Source organism: Dromaius novaehollandiae, chromosome 8 (genome assembly GCF_036370855.1).
Source record: "Dromaius novaehollandiae isolate bDroNov1 chromosome 8, bDroNov1.hap1, whole genome shotgun sequence".
Classification (NCBI taxonomy): Eukaryota; Metazoa; Chordata; class Aves; order Casuariiformes; family Dromaiidae; genus Dromaius; species Dromaius novaehollandiae.
Window position 1 is genome coordinate 22,265,060 of NC_088105.1, and position 22,647 is coordinate 22,287,706.

Genomic DNA, 22,647 nt, shown 5'->3' on the forward strand with positions numbered 1-22,647 from the left:
ATGCTAATCGAATATTAAGAAACTGCTTAATGTGAGTAAAGATGGCAGACTCTAGCCTTCAGACAACTCTGGAGAAGTAGTCTCGATTTAGAGAAACAAAAATACATAGCTTATAGATTTTATCTGTGCATATTAGTAACTACAGATACAATACATAAGAGCGTGAAAGTGAGCCTGTGCCTATTAAGCTATTCTATACCAATCATACTGCTTCAGGATACTTTTGCTATACTGCTTGCTTGGGGCTCCTGGGCAGTCTGACAATGCAAGTAATACATAATAACCAGGCTTTAAAAACAAAAAAGAGAAAAAAATAGCCTTACAATATATTTCATAAATAAGGCTTTTAAAATCAAGATCTTGCTTTTAGTTTGCTGTTATTAACACATACAACCAAAGGAATTAAATGTGGTAGCAGGGTTAAGTCTCATATAAACATTTAGCCAAAAATTAACATGGATTTCTGACAAGCTGCTGTATTTGAAGCATATTTTTCAGTTCTTCTGAAATGCTGCTTCATCCAGAACTAAGGTATGAAATGTCATGAAAGATCATGATAACATTTCTTATTGGAAATAAGTGGTGGATAGCTAAAAATGTCTTTTCCTACATTACCTACATACATAGGTTTACTTGTTCCTAGATTATTTATTGATATAATTTCTACATTATTATTTGTGTTACTATAATGCCTGGGTATGCCAGTGAACACTAAACCACTAGCATTGTCGTTCTCTTAGTACTTGTAATAAGGTGCCTCAATTGCAAAGAGCTGAACAGATCCGAGAATGGAGAAAGAGGTACTAGACATAAGAAAATGAGATGCAAGAAGATGGAGGCCTCAGTTTTTCGGCTTAGATATATCCAGAGCACAGAAATATATCAGAGTCCACAGATCCTCTTCAGTGCCTAAACATTTTTCACAGTTTGTGCTCTGAATACTCTTTCTTTTTTGCTGGTCAGGGCTGTTCTCTCAAATTCCTGTTTGTCTTTTCCCTTCTAGTCTCTGTGTTCTAGGATTGTTCCTTTGGCCCTTCTTCCCCTTCTTTCTTCTCTTTTCCATTCAGTATTGCGTCCTTTTCTGGTGAATCCCAGTAACTTTCCCTCCTCACCCCCAGCACTGTAACAGCACTTATTCAGGAGCAGCCTTACTGGTTCTTCTCCTGCATATCCTATTCTTTCCCTCTGCCCTCTTCCCAAACTCTCTCTAGCATGTCTGCTCACACAGTAAGCTCTTCAGGGCAGATATGGTTTTGTTACCAGTTTGTATTGTGCCTAGAACAGTAAGATCCCGATGTCAAAGTCCCACTCCCTGCATTCTACACACACACACACACACACACACAGAGTGCAAAAGAACGCATCCATGAAAGGTGCGAAAGGCTTTGCAGTATTCAGTTTAAGTGCTGTGGCCACACAAAAAATGTGCAGTGTACCTCAGAATCAAACCTGAACTTTCACAAAGCTTAATCGGTGCCTTCAGCTCTTTAAGATAACAATTACTGCGTTGAGTAGGTGTATGCATGCCACAGATTTCTCCCCAGTTTCTCCCTCAATAGGAATACTTTGCCCACAAAACAGCTTCTCAACTATTCTGACCTCTGTCTGGGATGACATGATTATAGTGAGACTAAGTCTAATTGCTAGAAAAGCTGATACTTCCAAATGCTTTGAAATCTAATACTTAAAGTCCAAAATACCTTGTGCCTATTTTTAGTTACTCACAACACTACTGGTTAATAGCACTCTTAGCCAGCATATATGAAAGTAGTTGCATAAATTCAATGGGAAGAGTTTGTCGTATTTTACACAATACATTCAAGAGAAACCCCAGTAATTTTTTTCTACCTAGTTCCATTCTCAGCTGAACTTCCTTGCAATTCTTACAAAGCGTATTGATGTACTTCAGAGATACTGGGCATGACACCTGGAAACTGGACGAATGGAAAAAATGAAATGTCTGTGGACCATGAGGTTTCCAGAATCAATTTTGAATGCAGTTGCACATGACTATCATTTACAGAGAAAAAGCTGTTAAATGACTGCTGGTTGTCATCTTCAACCAGGCATACCCACTAGTAAAGAAGACTGTTCCTGACTGGGAATTTGAAAAACAGGAAATTACTCTTCAAATGACAGCACTTTACTTGAATGGGGGGGGGGGGGGTGGATGGAATCTGCGATTGCTCTAACAATTTATCACTTTACCAATGCCATTGGCAACATGGTTTCTATAGTGCCATGTTTCCTCCTTCCCTCTGCTATTGACTCTGAAGCATTTTAGGCCTAATATTTTAAACAATAAATTAGAAACAAGAAATTACAGCTTCCCCAGTGATCCCATTTCTTTGAGGAAGCAAGATATTGAGATGATTATTGTAGCATCTGAGACTGAAAGTCACTGTTGGATGAGGTTATGATGAAAATGCAGGTGAGGCCAAAGGACCTAGTGGGATCAGGCTCAACAGCCTCAGACTTATTTGCTTCCCTTCTGGGGATTTGGACTAAATAAAAGCCCTTATAACAGTTGTGCTCTCACTCAGTGACCTGCGCCAGCATCAGAGCTGCACTTTACAGAAGAGGCACACAGCTCAGACCGGCGCCTTGTGTTAGAAGATCCAATTGTGCATTCGTCCGCTGTTTCAGACATGTTTTTCATCTCAGTGGCTCCCTCATTTCCTTGGGTGCAGTGAAAAAAACAGGTTTCCCAACAGGTTCCTCTGAAATGGTGTTATTTTATGGAAGTTTATAAAAGAGCAGCTAGCAGCTTCTAACCTTTCTGGCTGACTATTTCCAGTCTCTGTTTATAGGGAGAGAAGTTAGTCATTGCTTCCCGCTGTTCTGCTCAGGGGTGAGGCATAGCTAACTTATCATAATGCCAGATTTAGGAAATTACAGTCCACTGTATAGGCCACAAACCCTTCTCAATCCCATGATGTTTTTGCTAAGAAAGCTCCATTATTCGCGTTCTAGTCAAGCCCGGAAACAAGCACATACAAAATCAGTTTCTCTCCTCCACTCAGGGACATTCACTGGCTGTGCTCACGAACTGCATCCACTGCCAAAAACAAACAAAAAGAAAACAAAAGAAAACAAAACAAAACACCTTATCAGTGCTTCGAGGGCAATAACATCTGAACACTGTGAGTTCACCTTCCACCTTACAGGAAACCAAGTGAGTGACAGGCAGTAGAACTATTTACTTTCTCTGCTCCTATATATTCTATGAGAGGTACATTGTACATTCTGTTAAAAAAGTCAGTTGGCTAGGTAGAGAAAGGCTGCTGGTTTACCTGACCAGGTTGTCATACTCTAACCAAGGTCTGTTATCTGCATAAGAGAGAAAGAGGAAAAGGAGATCAATCTATCCAAAGAACAACTGAACATGCTCTGATAGGAAAAGCTCCTGGGGTACAGACTGAGGCAGCTGAGAAAGAGAAAGAGTAGCCGTGTAGACTGGGACACTCCCGAGAGGAGAAGGCAGTTCACCTGCAGCAGGCAGCAGGCCTAATACCAGTATTACAGGTGTTGGATAGAAGGCGGCTTTGACCACATTAACAAGTGAGATAGGAGCAGACCTGTAGAGCTGGTCCTGCAGACCTAGTATCTGCAGTGCAAGCAGTTGAGAGGTTTTACTGCAGACAAGCTCTAGCCTGGTCCTGTGGTCAGAAAGCCTAATCACAGTTGAAGATGTGGAGTGTCTGGCAGCACATGTTATGATTTAGTTTCACCTGAAAGGAGTCCAATTTGTGGACTCTGAAGACAGCTCCATGATATGAACGAAAGTGCAACAAATGGGAACCCTAGATATTCACTTCAAAGGCACACTCCTGATCCAAACAAAAATGATAGAGTGGGTGCACCAAAGAGTTTCCTAGGAACCCAAGAGAACCACCTGAAATTAATTTGAAAGCAGGGAGTCACCAGAAATGGCTAGACTTCAGGCCTGCAATGACAGAGAAGCAATAGCTTTGTTTACAAACTTTCTATTTAATTTTCTATGCCCAGAAGAGTAGTGTTTTCTATTATTACAGAATTACCTGTTTCTGGTTTATTATTTGTGTGTTCTAATAAAATAAAGTTCTTTAGAGACTTGAAAGCTCTGGTGACTTTTGACAAGCTGCCCTTAAGGAAAAAGCATATGTGGGAAGCAAGGGCTGCAATTCCTCCTCGCAGCTCTGGCTGGCACAGCTGGGCAGTGTATCTTGGTGTTTCTGTCACCACCAGGATGTGCCATGCTTTACTGAAAAGATGACACTACAGTCTGTAACAGTCAGAGTAAGTGCATTTGTTTTGTCACCTGCAGAATACATAGTTACCTTGTCCTTCACTTAAAGGAACAGTTCCCCAGTATTGCCAAGCTGCTGCACATGTTACTATGTTCAAGACCTATTCCACTGCATTACTAGCCTCACAGACATGAAGAAAGTGTCTTCTATATTAATAATAAACTCTTGACCTTTTTTGTGCAGTTAAGCTCCTGCCACTCATTTTCTGATGTGATGATACAAGGAGGAAATAAGAAATGGAATTTGTGGTACTGAAAGTCAAGCTCAGAGCAGAATGAGAGGGAAGTACCTTTATTTCCTGATCAGAGAGGCGCATTACGGGAAAACAGTGTCTAAAATCTTCTCTGTGGTTTCATACGTGAGGTCAAGAGAGTTGCTGGGTTACATTCATTTTAACACTGTAAGATGTGAATTAATTTAGTTAGAAAATGCAATTACATTTTATAAAAATTTTGGAATCAGTATGTGTTTAATTCCATTTTTATAGTGAAGCAATCTTGGCAGTTTCATTATGACTTCTTTTAGATCTTAATCACTTTTAAAGAAAAGAAAATATATATTTGAAAATTCACTTTGTCATTAATACACATACAATTGGAAACCTATTTGCAAACATCAGGCATTTTTAAAACACGATTATTATTAACTCTGCTCAATATTTGAGAGCTGTTGATGTTTTTCAGCCTTCCAAAACCAATTCTGTGTATGGCTACAGGCAGCATAGTTTGTTCTCCAATTCTAAAACAAATCCTAATACTCTCCATAGCCCATCAAAAATTTTAGTTTGCTTCGAACTGGAGTGCTACTGCCCAAGTTTTGGTCTCCTGTGAGTATTGTGCCAGCTCTTGAGACCTGTGCCCTTACAGTGCCAGTTCAATCACAGGGATACAAAGGGTGGATTCTGAGGAGAAGAGGCTCCTAATCATCTTGTATTGGCATAAAACACTCCTGGAAGTCTGATTTGGGTAGCAGCTCCTTCCTCCTGCTATGCCAGATTTTATGAATGACCCCAGCTCCTAACTCCATAGCTCTTCTGAGCTCTGCTGACGATCTTCAGTGTATGTCTGCAATATACAATCACGACAAATTTTGTCTTTTTGTAGCTCTACTCAAAGCAGGGCTCAAAATCTCTCTCCCAAGGTCTCCAGCAATGAACAGATGCTTGTCGTGAATGTGGACAAAGTGACATGAAAATATGTTGAGAGGAATCAGGAGAACTTGAAGCTAACTGTTCTTGTAAAATTCCTGGAAGCACGCTCTCTGGTACCTGTATGCTCCCATATGTCACGGGCCATCTCTTAGGCACTTAAGTCAATTTAATGGAAGATTTCCTAGCTACTTAAATCAATTAGGTAATATAACAGTCAGAGATTTTTTTGCCTCTTTTGCAATTTCCTATTGGCAAAGAGAGAGTTGATTGGCTGGGCTTAGGTCAGTACTGAGCATATCAGCTAGCTACCAAAAAACAAATTTCAAACTAGCACATCCTTCATGGTATATATAGACTAACTGCACAATACACTATACATTTGGGCATGAATTTAACATGTATGGAAACAGAATAGTGTCTCCACAACTGTACGGCAAGTCATATAACATTCAGCAAAACAACAGCAAATATTCAGAGGATACCTAATTAAATACATAGGAAGTCTCACAAAGCCTATGAATACTTATTTTTCATTAAAATTAATGGGAATGCATTTTCCAAATCCCACAAATAGCTTTGAACTGTAAATATTTTTTAGAAAGGGTGTCTATAGATTGGCTTATGAGATCCCCTGTTCAGTGGTTTCTGCATCAAATTTGCAACTAATTTGTTCGATCTTGAGCAGAGAATTGCATTCTTTCCCACTTTACACTAGAGTCGGTAATCAAGACTCCTGCAGACCAAATTAGATGATCAGCTACTTCTACTAATCCTAATATCTTGTGTATACTGGCACAGATGTAACTGGAATTAGGAAAGAAGGTTTCTGTTAAAGCACAAGACAGTAGTATCCAGCTTCCACTTAGATGTTTTTGAAATAGCAGTAAGACATAGTTCTGCCAGAGAACAGAAAATTAGAAAGCTATGGTATATAAGTCAGTAAATGCACTAAGTTCTGTTTCATAAAAAGAATTATGTATTTTTCATGACACTATCCTTTAGCAGTTGAATATATTTTTCTTTAACAAAACCTTGTGACACAGACCTGATAAATGCATAATGAATTGTCTAGAAAAATTAAAATTCTGAAAGTTTAAAGAATGTCTATTTTATTTTTGTTAACCACTGACCTGTCTGCCATAATATTACCCTGGAGATGTGCAGTTTTATGGCTTTCCAGACTCTTGAGCTCAGTTCTTAGTTTGTGGTGCCATTTGTGCCATTGTGGTGCCATTTCTCAACAGGTATGGAAGAAGTTTACTGATAATTTATTGAATTTATTAGATCTGTTTCTTCTTATTGTAATAAAGCACAGCTCATTTTAGAAGGGATATACAGACATGAATAACATTTAAAACCCAAATAAGGCTTTTACTGCAAAAATGAAATCACTGAAAGAGCTCCTTGTGAACAGGGCATGTTATGACACACCCACTCTAGAGATTTTCGACAGTGCAGTTACACAAAGAATTAATTTGACCAAGGATATGAAACTTGACCTTGTTTTTTTTTTTTTTTAAGTAGTCACATGGGAAAAATGGAATTTACTATGTCAATACACATATCAGTCATCAGTATATGAACCTGATATAGCAAACTGAACTTCAACTGCAACTGAACTGTATAATCCCTTGAAAAATACATTGGCATGAGTTCATCTGTGCGACCCATTAGAGATCAAGGAGTGTTCAACAGAACAGTTATGCAAACGGAACAAGGTGTTCCCACCAATGAGCAGACAAAGACGCACAAGTGTTGGGAATTTTCCAAAGTGCAGGGGGAAAAGTGAGCAGAGGGAAGATGGTAAAGCACAACTAGGCCTAAACTGCTCCTGCTCCCTTTGACCAGGGGAAAAGAGCTTGCCGATAACTTGTCTTTCCTCTTTGGTTGATGTGATGTGGGTTTCCCAAGACTGAACTAATTACTGTCATTGAGCCTTGACAGTGACAAAAAACTGTAAGTAAGAAGAAAAGTTAACAAAGCCCAAATCAACGCCACGTTTTTCACAGCAGAGAGCTGACATGCTGTAAGGCATTACAGTTCTGTAATTCACTAGCTTGCTGAGCCTGATTAGCTCAAGTTTAAGCCTTTCATGCTTAGTCTCGCTGAGTATAACAGATTACTCCCCAGTCAGCTGCATAAATGGTAGAAGCCTGCAGGCTTTTGCAAGGAAGCTCTCAATTCAAACCCAGCTTATCTGAGTGCATGTATTTGGACACAAGATATAAGAATACCTAGCTCAGTGTGCTTGATAATTTGGAGAAAAAAAAAAAAGCTGTGTGCATCTATAGTATAGCACTACTGGCTGTAGTGGCTAAGTTGGCTTGAGAGGTTTCAGGCCTTTGCTGTTTGCTCTCACCTGTTTTTGTGACTCATAGTTCCTCACTTGTGCCACTACAATACTTTTAGGGTTCTTTTACAAACTAAAATTTAGCAGCTGAAGTCAGCCTTTCATTAATGTATGCTCTGTACGGCAAGATGCCATCTACCTTTAAAATAAGGTCTCTAGATGTTAAATTTATATGGCAAATATGGGTTACTGTATCCAAATACAGCACACACACACAGTTTTATTGGTTTACTGTGCTGTCTGTGGAGTGACAACACAGCAAGTTTGACTTCAGGGTATGAATGTTTAGGTAAGTAATACTTCACTAGAAAAAGTGAAGACTTAACTAAATCAAGCTTTATTTTATACTATGCCTGCTAAATTTTCCAGTAATTTTGTAGATACCACACCCCATTAAATAAGTTTCTTCATTATCTTCTGCCCAGGTAAATTACTTCTCCAGGATTTCAGTATTTATTATAAGGTTTTCAGAAGCACAACTCCTTTTCATGATCAGCCCTTATTTTTACCTATAAAATGTTAAGCCTTCTTCTCTGCATATAGCATCTTTGCCCAAACAGCATTGATTTCATTAGATGAATAGATAGGATGGAAAGATGCATGGCCAGCAATTTCTTCTTTCATCTGAGGTTAATTTGAGAGGTGTCCCTAAAGCTAAGGTGAGGGAGTAGGGCTGAACTTTGTTCAGTCTATCTATTATTGTTCTGAAAAGGAAACAAAGCTGAGACCAGTCCTAGAGATTTTAAACTTGAAGCTTAAAGAAGTGTTTGAGCATTAGTGTCTGCTGTATAAAGACATTTTGTCTTGGTATATAATCTCAAGTGTTAAAAAAACTATCATAATATTTATATATAATGTTCTACTTGCACTGACTGTTGAAAATTTTAATCTTATTACTGATTTTAAGGTTGACTAGCTTCAGCTTCTAAGTCCTAATTGTCATTATGACTGCCCCTCTAGACTTAAGAGAACCATCTTTAATCAGGAATCTCTTCTGCAAGCAGTTCCTTTTAGGCTGGCAGGAGTTGTTTCTTGGTCTTTATATCAATAAGTAAATAGGTTGAATTAATTTACTATTTCACTAAGGAGGGTATGTTTCTCCATTATAAAATCATTCTGTTATTATACTATAAACTATGATACTTTCTTTTTTTTTTTTGAATATTGTATCTAAAAGCCACATCGTATAGTGATTTAAAAAGGGGGGGGGGGGGAGAGGGATAGTTGAGTAATTTAAGAAAGAAGCAAAGAGAAACATTTGGAAACATTTTTGGAAAAGGTCATAATTTTCCTGAATCTGAGAGTCTAATTAGTTATCCTGTCTAGCCAGGAAAGAGAATGAAGGGTACTACAAAACATATCATTTTGTTCTTTTTCCTTCTGTTTTTCACTTGGAAGAAAAGATTCCAATTGTTTCTCTTGCAGTCACTAGCCCTAATTGTGGCTGCAGTACCACAACAATCAAAATCAATGCAAGTTGGTGCTTCCGCAGTCTGACTGTATGGTGAGCCAATTCTGGGAACTAAACTAGTAAAAATTACTCCTATTATTTTATATAGTTAGTTTGCTGGCAGTTCAATTGCCAAAGTTATTCCTCTGAAGGATCAGAAAAATGCCTGAGCAAAAACAAGAGAGGGGGGTTGTGGCAGAACTGAGTTACATTGGCTGTAGTTGTTCTGGAGCTACGCCTTCACCTTAGGCTTCGTATTGAGCAGGTTCTAACATCTTCTGCTCTAAATATTTACTTGGTGCAACAAGAAGGCCCTTGCAAGTGACAGTGATTTATGCTCAAATCTTTAGTTCTTCCCAGTAAGACATAAAGCCAATGATAAAACAGGTGGAGGTCTAGGAGCTAGCTCTAACTTAGCTTGTTGGTATACTCATACCAATGATGTTACAATGGCAAGACATCAGCTGCTAGATATACCTAGCATCTTGGGAAAACTTGAAACGTCAGAAGAAACCTTGGCCCAATTGACTTTTACTGCCTCAAGGATGAAAAGCAAAATTCAACTTTCCACTGGCAGCAAAGAAGATTTGAAGAATGAGTCAGTGAGGAGTTACTTGAGCTTGGACAGTTTTGGAGCAGTAAATGTCACCTTTAGAGTGCATGAGGAGTAGTCAGGGGACTGGTACAGGTTAAGAGAGCTTCAGAAGGATGGAAGTAGTGGTGTCATCATAGACTCTCAGACTATTTAATCATGGTGGAGATGACTGCGGTCTTGTGTGTGAGTAGGAGCCTTGGGATTCCCTCCTGTAGGCTGCTGCCTCACAACATCTTTCCTCCTCTCCTTTCTTTCCAGACTACAGTACAGGACTCTTCCCCCAGCCCAGCCACTTACCAGGATGACCTCCCTTTTTCTCATCCCATCTCATCTCCCCTCCTGCACCTCCATACCTGCTGATGCAGTATTTCTGGCCCAGCTCTGCTGCATCTGCTTCCTCTTTTGTCTCCTGGCAGCACTAACAATACAAGAGAGACATGAAGGAAAGCATGGCTCTCCTCCAGCAGTGCTAGAGTTTGTGATGATACTCAAAATGGTTATTTAAAGCTAACTCAGACAAGTCTATGCGACATACTATTACACCTCCGGCCTGCAGTATGACCTGTTCAGAGAGGGGTCACTCAGCACTGGTGAGAAAACAAGAGATTCAGCACAGACCTCCAACTTGATTCATGCTTCCTCAAAAAGCCTGATGAGGCTTCCCAGCACCTTTTAGAAGGCCTGTGCCACATGTCAATGGCTACTTAGCCATGAAAGACCTGGAGACAGAAAACTGAACAGTGCCAATAGTTTTTGCTTCCATCCTGTTTACAGCATTCTGTTTAGGCTTGTAAAAGCTGTGGGAATCTGAGCCAGAGGAATTCCTGTAGCCCAGAAGAGCCCATCTGAGCTTTACAGAGAGATGATAGCCTGAACATGAATCACAGGAAAACAAGGGGGGAAAAAAACACAAAACCAGGCTTGATTGTTGTTGACAGCTTTTTACTGACCTAGTTAGGATTTCTGTTCAAACTATCAACTAAAGAAAATACCACAGAAACTTACTGCACAGCACTTGAGTATCATATGTGCCATACTCAAATATTTGTTTATGGAACAGATCTTCCATATACTGGAAGGCTAGAAGTTCTTCTTAACACAACTAGTTATCAACTGCTCCATTTCATAGCCTGTTCACTCACAGGTGAATAGATTGGTTTGTTCTTTTTCCTATTAAAGTGGCTAGTGCTTTTGGATTTAAACATTTTGCAGTATCTTTTCTTATATGTAAATCTTACTTTGTACATTATCATCACTAATCACGAGTGCTTACAATAGTTGAGTTTGGGAAGGGCCAAAGATACAGAATGGCCTAAGCATGACTAGTTTAATAATGAGAACTTCAGAGGATTACACAACTACAGAGCAATCTTACATTTTTAAAGCCATTCTAAATTTAACATACTGAATTAAGTTTTCAGCCCATGTAATGTGGTATAACTATTGAAAATAATGGAGTCAGTTAAAATTAATTTAGTTCATTTGAGGATCAAGCCCATGAGTCATATGGGAAAACTGCCATCTATGACATTAGATTTCACCTTTATATTTTGAATTCAGTAATGCTTTGAGACTGCAAGACTTTCCCAATTCCAAAATACTTTTTCATGTATTTCTTTCATATGACTTTTTTCAGAGAAGAATGATATTTAGATGAAAATGTCTTTGCACGTTTCTGAGGAAGTTGTACAAATTTCCCTATTTAGAAAGCTGTGACAGTCCTGTTCAGAGACGTGACTTCTCTGACCCTGGCAATCCTTGTGATGTCATTTTCTGTAATAGCCATTCTAGGAAAGTAAATTATTCTTTTGATTTTTATCTTGGAAAGCTAACTACAGAGGAAGTGTTTTCAGCAGTCAAAACCAATGTCATAATTGCCTTAGTATTTATGTATCCAATTGCACCATTTGCATTATATATATATTTTTATATATATATATATAAAATATATATATATTTTCTATTTCCAAAGAAATAAACATGAGGTTCAGCACATCACTGCAGCAATATTGCCGGTTCCGTTGGAAACAGCATGGAGTTGGGGTGTGTGGGTGTGTGTAAGTTTTGAAAAATATTTCTGCAATTTCAGATTTTTAACACTGAGAAAAATTTGGCAGGTATTTCAAGCATACTAACCTCTCTTTCAGTGATCCTCCCTAAGTATCAGTAGAACAGTTCTCAAAAAAGTCTTGATATTTTTATATAAAAGATTTTTAAAAGCTCTCTTCATCTGCCATATTTGATCACTAAAATAACATTGTCCAATGTGAGCTGCAGGATCACAGGATCAACAGTTTAGTTTTTTTCTAGTTGCTAATTCCCTCCAACTTCTCTTCTACCCTGTGCCCACTGTGCTTACGCCTACGACCTGCCACATTAGCTATCCATTTGTTAGCTCATGCTCTATTAGAAACACCACTTAACACACCCAGTCACTTCCAAAGTCACATTTCTACTTGTCTTCGATCACTTTTAAGCACTATCCCTCCTTTCCAACCATATTCCAAGACAGAGGAGTCAGTAAAATTTCACGTCCTCTCTGCATCTTCTCCTCTTCATTGGACCATGAAGAATATTGGTTACTCTAGTATCTTTTTCAATGTATAACAAGGGGCACTGTAGCATACTGCATCTTTAACTGCCTACGCTGCTTATGCAGTAATTTCAAACGCTTCCACAGTGCTTTCTACAATAATAGTAATAAACTAAAGCCAGTGACAGCATTAGTAAAGAAATCATCATCTGGCATGTACTCCTTACAATTTTAACTGTGCAGACTCCACAGTTAAATTCCTCTGCAAGAGGAACAAGCTTACAGTGTCAAGTCATTGCAAACAAAGCGAGAGCCATTTCCCCTGCCTCCTGCAAACTTCCGGGAACCTCTCGCAGTGGTTCTCTCTCCCTCAGCTCTGAAGCGATGATGCAATTTGCATGCTGATGGCAAACTGCAAACTGCAAATTCTAAGACTGGAGGACTAGTCCATTTTAGTTTCAAATGTGCTTCAAGATATGTTCTGTCTGCTCTCAAGGTATTTCCCACAGACATTCTGGCAGAAGATAAGATAGAAAACTCCTCTAAAATATTTGCAACTTGAGCAAGTTTCTGGAATTTATGAAGATCTGGACATAGGGTAATAGCATCTTCTTCTCTCTGACCTAAGAGAATTTCTTCTTGGGCACAGATACAATTCAGCTATTTCACAAAAGGACAAGTGTGTTTGAATTTGGACAGTGAAATCTTAAGACCAACCTTCTGAATTCTTATCCCATTTTTCTACACACCTCACAGGCCTAGCTGGGTTTGCAGAACTGCACACAGACAATAGACACCAGCATCTTCTCACTGGTTCTGCCCTGCTTTAGATTACAAATAAAAATCAATATTGTAGTACAATCAAGTGGATTGAACAAACATGAGTTTGTATTTAGATTAATTAGCATTCAACTTCAACCTCAGTTATGAGGTTAATCTCTTTCAGCTCCCTATATAACCATTAATTTTAAGTTAGGTTACTCCAGAGGGCCATTCAGCATAATGCATTCCCTATCCACTGACCCGCTTTTCAGGGGGTGAGGGAAAAACAAAACTTCTAACCCTGGTGTATAAAAGTATAAATATAGGCCATGTGACTATCCCCTCTTATCCTTATAACCCAGATAAATTTAGCATTGCTATTCATATTCTCTCTGTTCCCCCTTCATTTTCAATGAATATGCATTCTCCATTTTTCATTCAAAACAGCCTTCGGATCTCAAAAACTATTCAAGATACCCAAATCAGATTGTAAGTGGTCACTAGTTTTACATTCTTTGTTATGGCTGCCTGATCAGAAGTACTGGGTTTTGACTCTTAGAATTGTTAATCTGAGCTGTATGATGTGAGAGGACAACAGAAGCTGTGTTTTCACTTTACAGCATGCTGTGCAATGCCAACTACTTTGAAACATCAGACTTCAGGAATTTCAAATGGATAGCAATGGATAGCCAATGAACTAGTGGATAATTCTAGTCTTGACTGTCCTGTGTTGTAGCCGGCACTCTATACACTTCGGTATTCTTTTAGCGGAGTTTCTTGTGCGCAATGTGTACCAGATAGCTAAGCTGCTTTGTGGCTGTCTCCCATATAATTTTAATAGCAATTCATGCCTCAGTAATTATAATAGTTTTGCACTTTAAGGTATTCATGAATGAAGCTTTACAACATTTCAGCATAGTAGGAAAATATCTTAAAGTTAGAAATGAGCAAAACAAACCAGTAAGCACGTCAGTGATTAGCACAATGTCATAGCGAGAATTTTTCCCATGGCCAGACATAAAACTCTTGACTTGAGAAACTTGGCAAGGCTCACCAATTTAAGCAACTCCCAAATGAAAACCAATTATATAACAGTTATGAAACTACTATCAAATATCTGAATGTTGTTGTGACCTGTGTTAATGTTTTACAGTAATTTGAATCAGTTACCTCAGAAGGTATCAACAAGTTAGGACAGAGCTACTACTGTTTAAATAATGTTGAAAAAAACATTATAACAAAGCAATCTCATGCATCTCTCATAGTTTTATAATAATATTAGCAAATCTATTGCGTCAATGGTCTCACCTGCCTATGGAAAATGGCAAATTTGCTAGTATTGGTCAATAAATCTTACCTTAATATTTTGCAAGGTTGTAGAGCAGACTGAAGGAGAGAACAGAGGTCTAATTAACCAGCACCTCCAAATCCCCCAAATCTTCTGTCATAAAATAGGGGCTCATCACTGGAAACAAATTGGAGGATGGAAAAAACCCCTAGGATATTAACCGATCACAGAATGGCTATGAGAAACCAATAGGACGCCAGGATGAATGAAGTATATATGATCCTGTCTTGTGTCGGAAGAATTATTTCCAACAGAGAGTATCAGCTCTGTGTAAATCTTCATCTGGAATGTTGAAATAAAACTGGTCATCCACACTGAGGAAAGATGAACTTAAGCATCAGCAAGTGCAAAGAGGAGCTAGTAGTTTGATCAGGAGAACAGAGGTTCTGTCTTACAGGAAAAGACCAGAGAGCTTAGCTTGTTTAAAGTAACAAATGAAGACTGTGAGAAGATATGATCTGTGTATATAAATACATAGAAGAAAAACAAAAAGGAGGAAAAGAGCTAGTCAGGTTAAAAACAAATCTGATCACAAGAACGAATGGGTATAAGGTAACTATCAGTACTTTTACGCTCTCTCTCAGAGAAAGGTTCCTATTAAAATAATCACACTTTAGAACACTCCTGTAGGGAGGGGAGGAGAGGCAATCATTCCTCATAAAATTAAAAATGTTATAAAAGATTGCATGATGTGGCATCTGAAACAGCCTCAAAAACCTTATATACATCCTAGTGTAACTGCACATGAATCACTAACTTGCCTTCATAGCAAGTACATTCACTGTTGTTTTTAGGAGCAGTATACATAGGACTAAAATGAAATTCAAATCAAGGGAAAAGTGATATATTAACAGAATCTTTTATTTGTTAGAATTCTTCCAGTATCTGCCTTTGAAGTATTACTATTGGTAGACTTTGGCAGCTATGACCCTATTTTGGCTGTACTGAATAATCTTCTTGCAGAAAGATCCATGAACACAAAAGGTAATTCACTAAACACTGGAGACAAACGCGACAGTGTGAGGTAGGAGTTAAATCAACAGTAGGATTACATTAAGTCCTTTTATGTCATAATTGGCCTGGCTAAGTTTTGGTTGCTGCCACAGGAGTCTATTTCAGGACAAATTCTGGCTACCCCTTTAACTATCCTTTGCTGTAATTCCTATGATTTAAAGTACTCACCCGATTATTGTTTTTAGCTTTATCTACCACAGCGACAGGCATTTTCAAGTACTTTAAGGAGAGATAAAATACTTGGATAATCCATTTTTTTTCCTTGCCATGTGACTCATCTGAAAGTCACATTATCTTAAAAATATTCAACCTCCTATGACCGTAAAAGCAGAGAACTGGGAAATGCTAGACAGCCACCAATTATAAGTCAAGCATCACAACTTATATTTAAATAACACTATGAAACTGTAGCTAATTAACATCTACTGTGGTTAAGCTGAATTACTAATAAATGTTAGTACATTAATACAACATAGATAAGAAAACTACAAAAAATGATAAGCTTTTAAAGTCATAATATCCCCTTCCTCCCCTCCCTCTCCCACAGAAAATCATTCTGAGGAAGGTCCTGCACATAAACAGCTGTAATTAATTGCAATCCTCCAGAGAAGAAACAACAGAGCAAATCGTACCATTCTAACTATAGAGACCAGTGCCAAAACAAGCAATGAAACACGTAATTTTGAAGAAATAGAGGGGAAACAGAACCGCACATCAAACTAGTCACCAGGTAATAAAACAGAATGAATCTAAATCAGCAAACCATAGCCAGACATTTTGGGCTAGGCTGTACAGTTTATATAGAGGCCTATGTTGAGGATGCAATAGAGCTGCATCGGATCACACCGTTGTCACTGCACCTACTAATAGAGCTTTATAGTCTTTTCCTTGCACTGAAACCAGCCTTCCTTTCCCTCCCCCCACCCCGCTCCATGAGACGAGGACGGCTGCGGCAGGTGCACCTTGCCCTGCCCTAGCCCGTTTAGCACACATTACCATTAGCTCACCGGAAAAAGAAAGGTGTGCCTGAGTCCCCACACTGTGCTTTGCAGCATGTCCTTGTGTGAGTCATGAAACAAGACTGGAGAGAAATTCTGCATAAGCACTCACCCATACATACTTCTGTAAGGATCTGTTGCAATCTTCACTGAAGGGCGAGGAAACATCTACGAGCAGACAGAGCACAAGCAAACAAGTGCCATTAAGCAATAAATACACATGACTATCTTGACCATTTTATTTGTTAGTGGCAAGAACTTACCGCTTCTTGACTGGTAGGTGTGTGTTTAATATCACAGTACGCACCCAAAAGTGAGGTTATGAGTCTCAATTGGCATTGTATTAAATAAATATAATATCTTACTAGGGCAGAACATTTCCCATTGGTCTACTTTTGCTATAGCAGTGAGGTACAAGCTCAGTGTTTTGTCATACTCCTTCAGTATTTTATCACTTTCTTCAAGGTGATCAGCAATTCCTTGTGCTTCTGCCACTTCCATGCCATGAGGGTCAACAGGCTGAAATTTACTGACCATAAATACGTATTTTTTGGTATAACGATGAAAACTTTTGCTTTCAGTTTCATCAGCATGCCAAAATCAGAGCTTCAGAAAAATCACTGAGGATACAAGTTTGCTTGGATAGCATTTAGATTTATCAAGTCCTCAAAAGTGCCAAAAATTAGTTGAAGTGATTTCCTATTATGGTGAAATGTTTGAAGGTATCACTTTAATTACATCTGTGACTTGTTGCCCAGTGAAGCAGCAAAATTCATACCGACATTAGTGGTACAGGACAGAGCCTTTATACCTTTTAACCATAAATTGGGGGTAGGGAAAGCGCTAGTAGACATCTGAAGGAAGAACATAGGAGAGGTGTTCTGTAGAAAAAGAAGTGCAATGCAGATTTGCCATGGACTTGCAGTACACTGTAGCAGCAGGAATGGTCAGCTGACACTGTGTCCTACCTGGGAACAAGATGATTAGGCAAGTCTACAGCTCAGCCATGAATGCCCCCAGATCACTGCATTTGTCAGATGAAGAGCTTTTAGGAACTACAGCAAATCTGCTGAAGGAGAGCAATACTGACCTTATTAGAGTTAAAGCTTAACACTGACTGGGTATGTGGTGACTAAGGAAAAAACAAAGTAATAAAGACACTTAAAGAGAAATAAATCCCTAAAATGGAAATGGGATTTTTTAGAGACATGTAAGGAGGTACTATTAGTAATAAAGCAACACAGTTGAGACAGAAACTGAAGAAAAATATTATATTAGTAGGTAAATACTGCAAGATCTTTTCATCTGAAGTAGAAATCCTAAGGAAACCCTATAGCCAGGAGCAATTACGATTTTTGTAGCGGCTCGGACTACACAGCCTGATAGATACAAGACTTAGGGAAAAATCTATAACTTTATAAAATTACTGTAGGCCAAGCACAGGAAAAATTATTCTAGCCTACTAACATGCCGGAATATTGTCTGCTAGTGGGGATAACTGTGAAATGATTCTGTAAAGAGTTGAAACCAAAACATTCAAATAACAAAAGAGCAGCTTTCAGCTTATTTTTCCTTTTGATTTATTCTTCTCTGTTAGGCATGGTTTTAATGCAAAGAGGGGGAAAAAAAGAAACAGTTGTTTGTGGCTGTGAAGCCTTGGTAAATTACTGTTACTCTGTTACAGCACAGCTGTATTGAGAAGCAATAGATCTTGAAAAATCATTGTTTTACTACGCAAAAGCATAATGTTTTGCACAAAAAAAAGGACTATTTTACAAGTACAGCTGACTAACCTGTGTTGAAGCAAATATTATTCTGAGGAATTACAACTCAAGAACGGATTAACATATTTTCTCATTTAGACGTCAAATATTTTTTGCTGTATCTCATGCTTCAGCACACTCAGTGCTTCTATAAGTTAGCCATCAGATATAACTCTGGTTATTTCTTAAGCAGAACACATTTCAGAATCTGCAGAGGAAAGACAGACAGACAAACAGAGCTTCCCTCCTGCCTCTTTCTAAAGTAAACTGTAATAAATTCAGAGCAATAATATATCTGATCAATCCCCAGCTCAGCTAACAACTAAACAGGTGACCTGTTTCAGTTGAACATGCCTCTACCTACACTGTTTTCTTTTTAAATTTTTAGTATATTCTCAGCCAAGCCCCTAACAATACATGGAACGATTTTTCTTCTGGAGCCAGTTTGGGACAGGCAAGGAGAACAGATTCTGTCTGTCTTTCTACAAAACAAAAGGCAACAATCCTCTCTACTCTCCTGTTACTGGGTTCTCACAGGACAACCATCTTCTCATCCTAACTGCTGATATATCAACGATATTATCTCCAACTTAAATCTATTGGCAGCCCCAGTTAATTTTTGTTGTTGTCAATGGAAAATATCAAGCTTCTCCTCTAAGAAGCAGTAGTAACAACAGCTGATCTTGCCAACTCTTGGGGTAGCAGCTGACCTAAACAGCTGGCATGTGAGATTATTTTTTGCAGACAGTGCTATCATCATTCTTACAACTTGAGAAAACCTTTTTCCTCCTTTGTTTGGCCAAGGTGTGGTTTGTTAATCCATGCCCGTCTCTGTTGATTGACCAGCTGAAAACTTTGTCCATCAGGGCAGCAAGGCTTTACATTTAACCAGGCCTCCATAAACCCATCACAGGGTCCAACTTTCACTTGTAAAATCCTTTGCGTATTAAAGGCTAACAATATTGCTTCAGAACCTCATCCATCTGGTGCCATTTGCAGACTCTGCTAAAGACAGATCGCTTCTTTAAGAAGTATTTAGCTTGACAAATCTTTAATTAATATATCCAGTATATAACAAATAATAAAACTAATTATGTATCATAAGAAATATAAGGCTGGCTTTAATCTTTTCAAAGTCCAGTACATATTTGTGCACAGCTTCTAAGCTATTAAAAGAAAATCTCTGAAATTCCCACTTGCATCTGACAAGAATTCATGCTTTAGGTAAATAAAATAACTTGCCTTTCAGTAGGAGGAGACCAAAGTAGTATCATTAACAACACACACTACAACTGTACAGCAGATACTTCTCGTCCCTTGTTATGAAATAGCAATACTTAAACTTCTTTTTTGCAAACTGCTGAAATGCTGTCCGAGGCAAGACAGAGGTAGAGAGAACATATTTTAATAGTTTAACTACTGTAACATAACTCTGTTCCAGGGGTCATATCCAGAGTTCTCCGAAAACTAGAATAAGAGGGATAAACCTGTGTTCTGGAACTGCAAACTACAACGTATCTTCTATTGGCATACTGGGCTTCTCCTTTTAGTTAGTAAATTACGCTTCTTTCTACAAGTCTTTAGAGCAACAATAGTGAGCCTTAGTGTAAAAACTGGTATTAGAGGAAACAGATTGTTCCTCTGGCTGCTACTTTGCTGGAAAAAGAACAGCCTTTGGTTGTAAGTATCTCTTGTTCCAGTTCCTTGGGAAGCCTCATTAGCAAATTTCAATGTTCTTAGCAAAAGACAAATTAGGACTTCTTAAAATCTTTTCCTATTCTGGATAGTTTTCTTGGTAGAGGATTAATTCATCCTGGTATGACTGTGCTCCACTGCTCCGAATATATTTACAATATAGTGGGTACTTGGCACAAATGTCCTGTTGTTTTTTAAGATGCAGCCAAGATTGTCATACAATCATTATGCACACCCTGCAATGACAGGAAACTAAGTGGAAGTTATTGACTATGCCTTTATTCTCACATTGCAGGTTATCTTGGTAACACTTTTTTTTTTCTTTTTTTTTCTTTTTTTTTGCATAGTATGGCTAAACATCAAGTCTGAGCAGTATTACAAGTGCAAATTAAAATATTTTTGTAGTTCTGGGGCAAACAAATCTCAGGCTTTGAGTGCACTTAAAAATATTATATGAGAGGTAACAGTGGTAAGTGAATTTCAACTGATTAAGAAAACAAATAATAATTTAATCAGTACCTCTATCTTCCTTCTTTATCCTGGCAATAAAAATAGTCACGCATCTCAAGCCTGTATTTGTGTGTGTTTTGCATGCCTGTTGCTCTCCTTCACTGTCCTTAAAGTAGGTTGTTAAAAATGTAGCTTCTGATGTAATTGTACATGTCTTTTTGGCAAACTTTTAAGGTACATATAGATTAAAGTCACTTATAAATCTAAGTTGGCTGCAGCACAAACTCTGCTTATATCACTAGTTTCTTGTTTGCCTCCCACAAAATTAAACTGCAATCTTAAGGCCTTCAGGAGCTTTCTGTGACTGTTTACCCATGTACTGAGGTACTCTTCACTACAACCTTGCTGCAGAAAGATATTTGCACTGTTAGATACCTTGAAAATAATCATTATGAACTTGTACAGATTTCAGACTAAACTACTGTTCAGATGATACTAAAAAAAACCCTCAGTCACAGAAGACCTTGCTGATACTGACACCTGGAAGTCATATTTTAGCACCACACAAGAGGAAAAATATTTTTGGGAGCCATCTCCCTTTTGAATGAGGTAATGTCCCATTGATTTCAACATCTTCCTATCTAAAATGAAGACTCCTTGATCTCTGATCACCCTTTGTGCCTCTCCTCTCCCACTTTACCTTCCCCGTTCTGAAAACTTCAGATAGATGGTCTTCTCCAGAAACAAGTTGCATTTCTCTCTCTGTCTGTCTGTCCTCTCTGTCTACAAACATTTGGAGGTGGTCAAACAGTGTGTTTTATGCTGTTATGTGGAAGTGGACAGAAAATTGGAAGAGCTACTTATGACTCCAAATTCACCTAAACTTACCTTGCAAACTGTTCATTTCATTCCAGAAGATGTGGGAAACTGATGGAGGTGCCAGTGAATCCTTGAAGAGACTGAGATAAGTTCTGCATTACAGTCTTCCTGTAAGCACCATCAGGCTGTTCTACTGAGCTGACAGTATAATAGAGATCTTTGTAACCTGAACTATAAATTCATTTTTTTTTAATTGTGGGAGAGATTCTATACCACCAGTTACTCCTTCTGAACTCAAAGTCAGAACAGATGATTTTATAAGGACTTTCAGCAACATTTCTTTTATTATTAAAGTCTCTAAAATGTTAACATATTCACTAGCTGCTGCATGAATTTTCCTCAAAAAGTCTTTGTAGGATTGAAGTGATAAAAAGTAAGGCTATGTATCAGCAATACCCAGTCATTAGCCCCTTCCTATCAGCTGCACCTGAATAACTACACAAACTTTAATCAACTTCCAAAAGGAAGAGAATGAGAAAAGGAAAATAAAACACATCACCAGTTTACAGAAACGAAAAATGATTCCAAGAAAGCTTCCATGCCCAAAGATACATAAACACTCTTGGTAAGAGGTGGAAATTGTCATCTCGGATTCTTCCTACCCAGATTTAATTGTTAGATTATGCTGTCAAGTTAGTAAATACAGCAGATAAAAATAGAAGAGTAAGGCGTATGTTGAAACACTGAAATGTGGAAATGATATCAAAATTCATAATAACAAGGTCTTCTTTATAGCTTTTTCATACGGAAATGCTTCTCAATACCCAAAAAGCTCAGAAAATTCCCCTAAGACCAACCACATGCATCTACCAGAAACTTCAAAATACCAAAAGAGAATGTAGTTAAAATGTAATATATCCCAAATACTGAATATAAACATTCAGACAAGAACTGTGAAAGTAAACATATACAAACAGGTCCCAAGCAGCGACAGAATTCTGGTTAGTGGGATCCGTAAGATCTGCATACAGGAAATTGCTACAAACCTTCAGTCTTGTCACTTCAAGACAGAGGAGAAGCGTAGGAGAAGAAAGGAATGTAAGTTTCTGGCTGAGACTCAAGTCTTTTAGAACGGAAGAGATCCTCCCTTTCTTTTCCTTTTTTTTTTTTTTTAAGAACTACCAGTGAACTGCAGAAGAAATCTCATTCTCAGGGTGTTAATTAGTAAAGTAAATGAGACATACTATTGTTCCAAGTGGTCTTGATTTATGTTACAGAGAATCTAGTTTGAGAGAGTTTCAGAGTGATACAGTTCAGGTGTTTTCCCACCAGTGGCTGACAATCATTAATAGAGTTTTGTAGACTTACGTAGGTTTTACAAACAAAGATGTAGAAGAAACTCTGAAGACTTACTCAACTGGGTCCTTTGAA

At 38.2% G+C, this 22,647-nt stretch overlaps 1 protein-coding gene across 3 annotated transcripts in view; it reads right to left on the reverse strand.

Annotated features, from left to right (window-relative positions):
• Nucleotides 1-22,321, reverse strand: part of SLC44A3 (solute carrier family 44 member 3) — a 98,120-nt gene extending 75,799 nt beyond the window's left edge. Inside the window, exons 1-2 of one of the 3 annotated variants that reach the window (XM_064515888.1) lie at nt 22,263-22,321; nt 16,602-16,657 (exon numbers count right to left, since the gene is read on the reverse strand). In XM_064515888.1, the coding sequence (XP_064371958.1) occupies nt 16,602-16,657 (56 nt within the window). In that variant the 5' untranslated portion in view covers nt 22,263-22,321. Of the gene's footprint in view, nt 1-16,498; nt 16,562-16,601; nt 16,658-21,285; nt 21,317-22,262 lie in introns of those variants that run through there. The other 2 variants (XM_064515887.1, XM_064515886.1) reach the window with 2 other exon arrangements.
• Nucleotides 22,322-22,647: the final 326 nt, after the last annotated feature.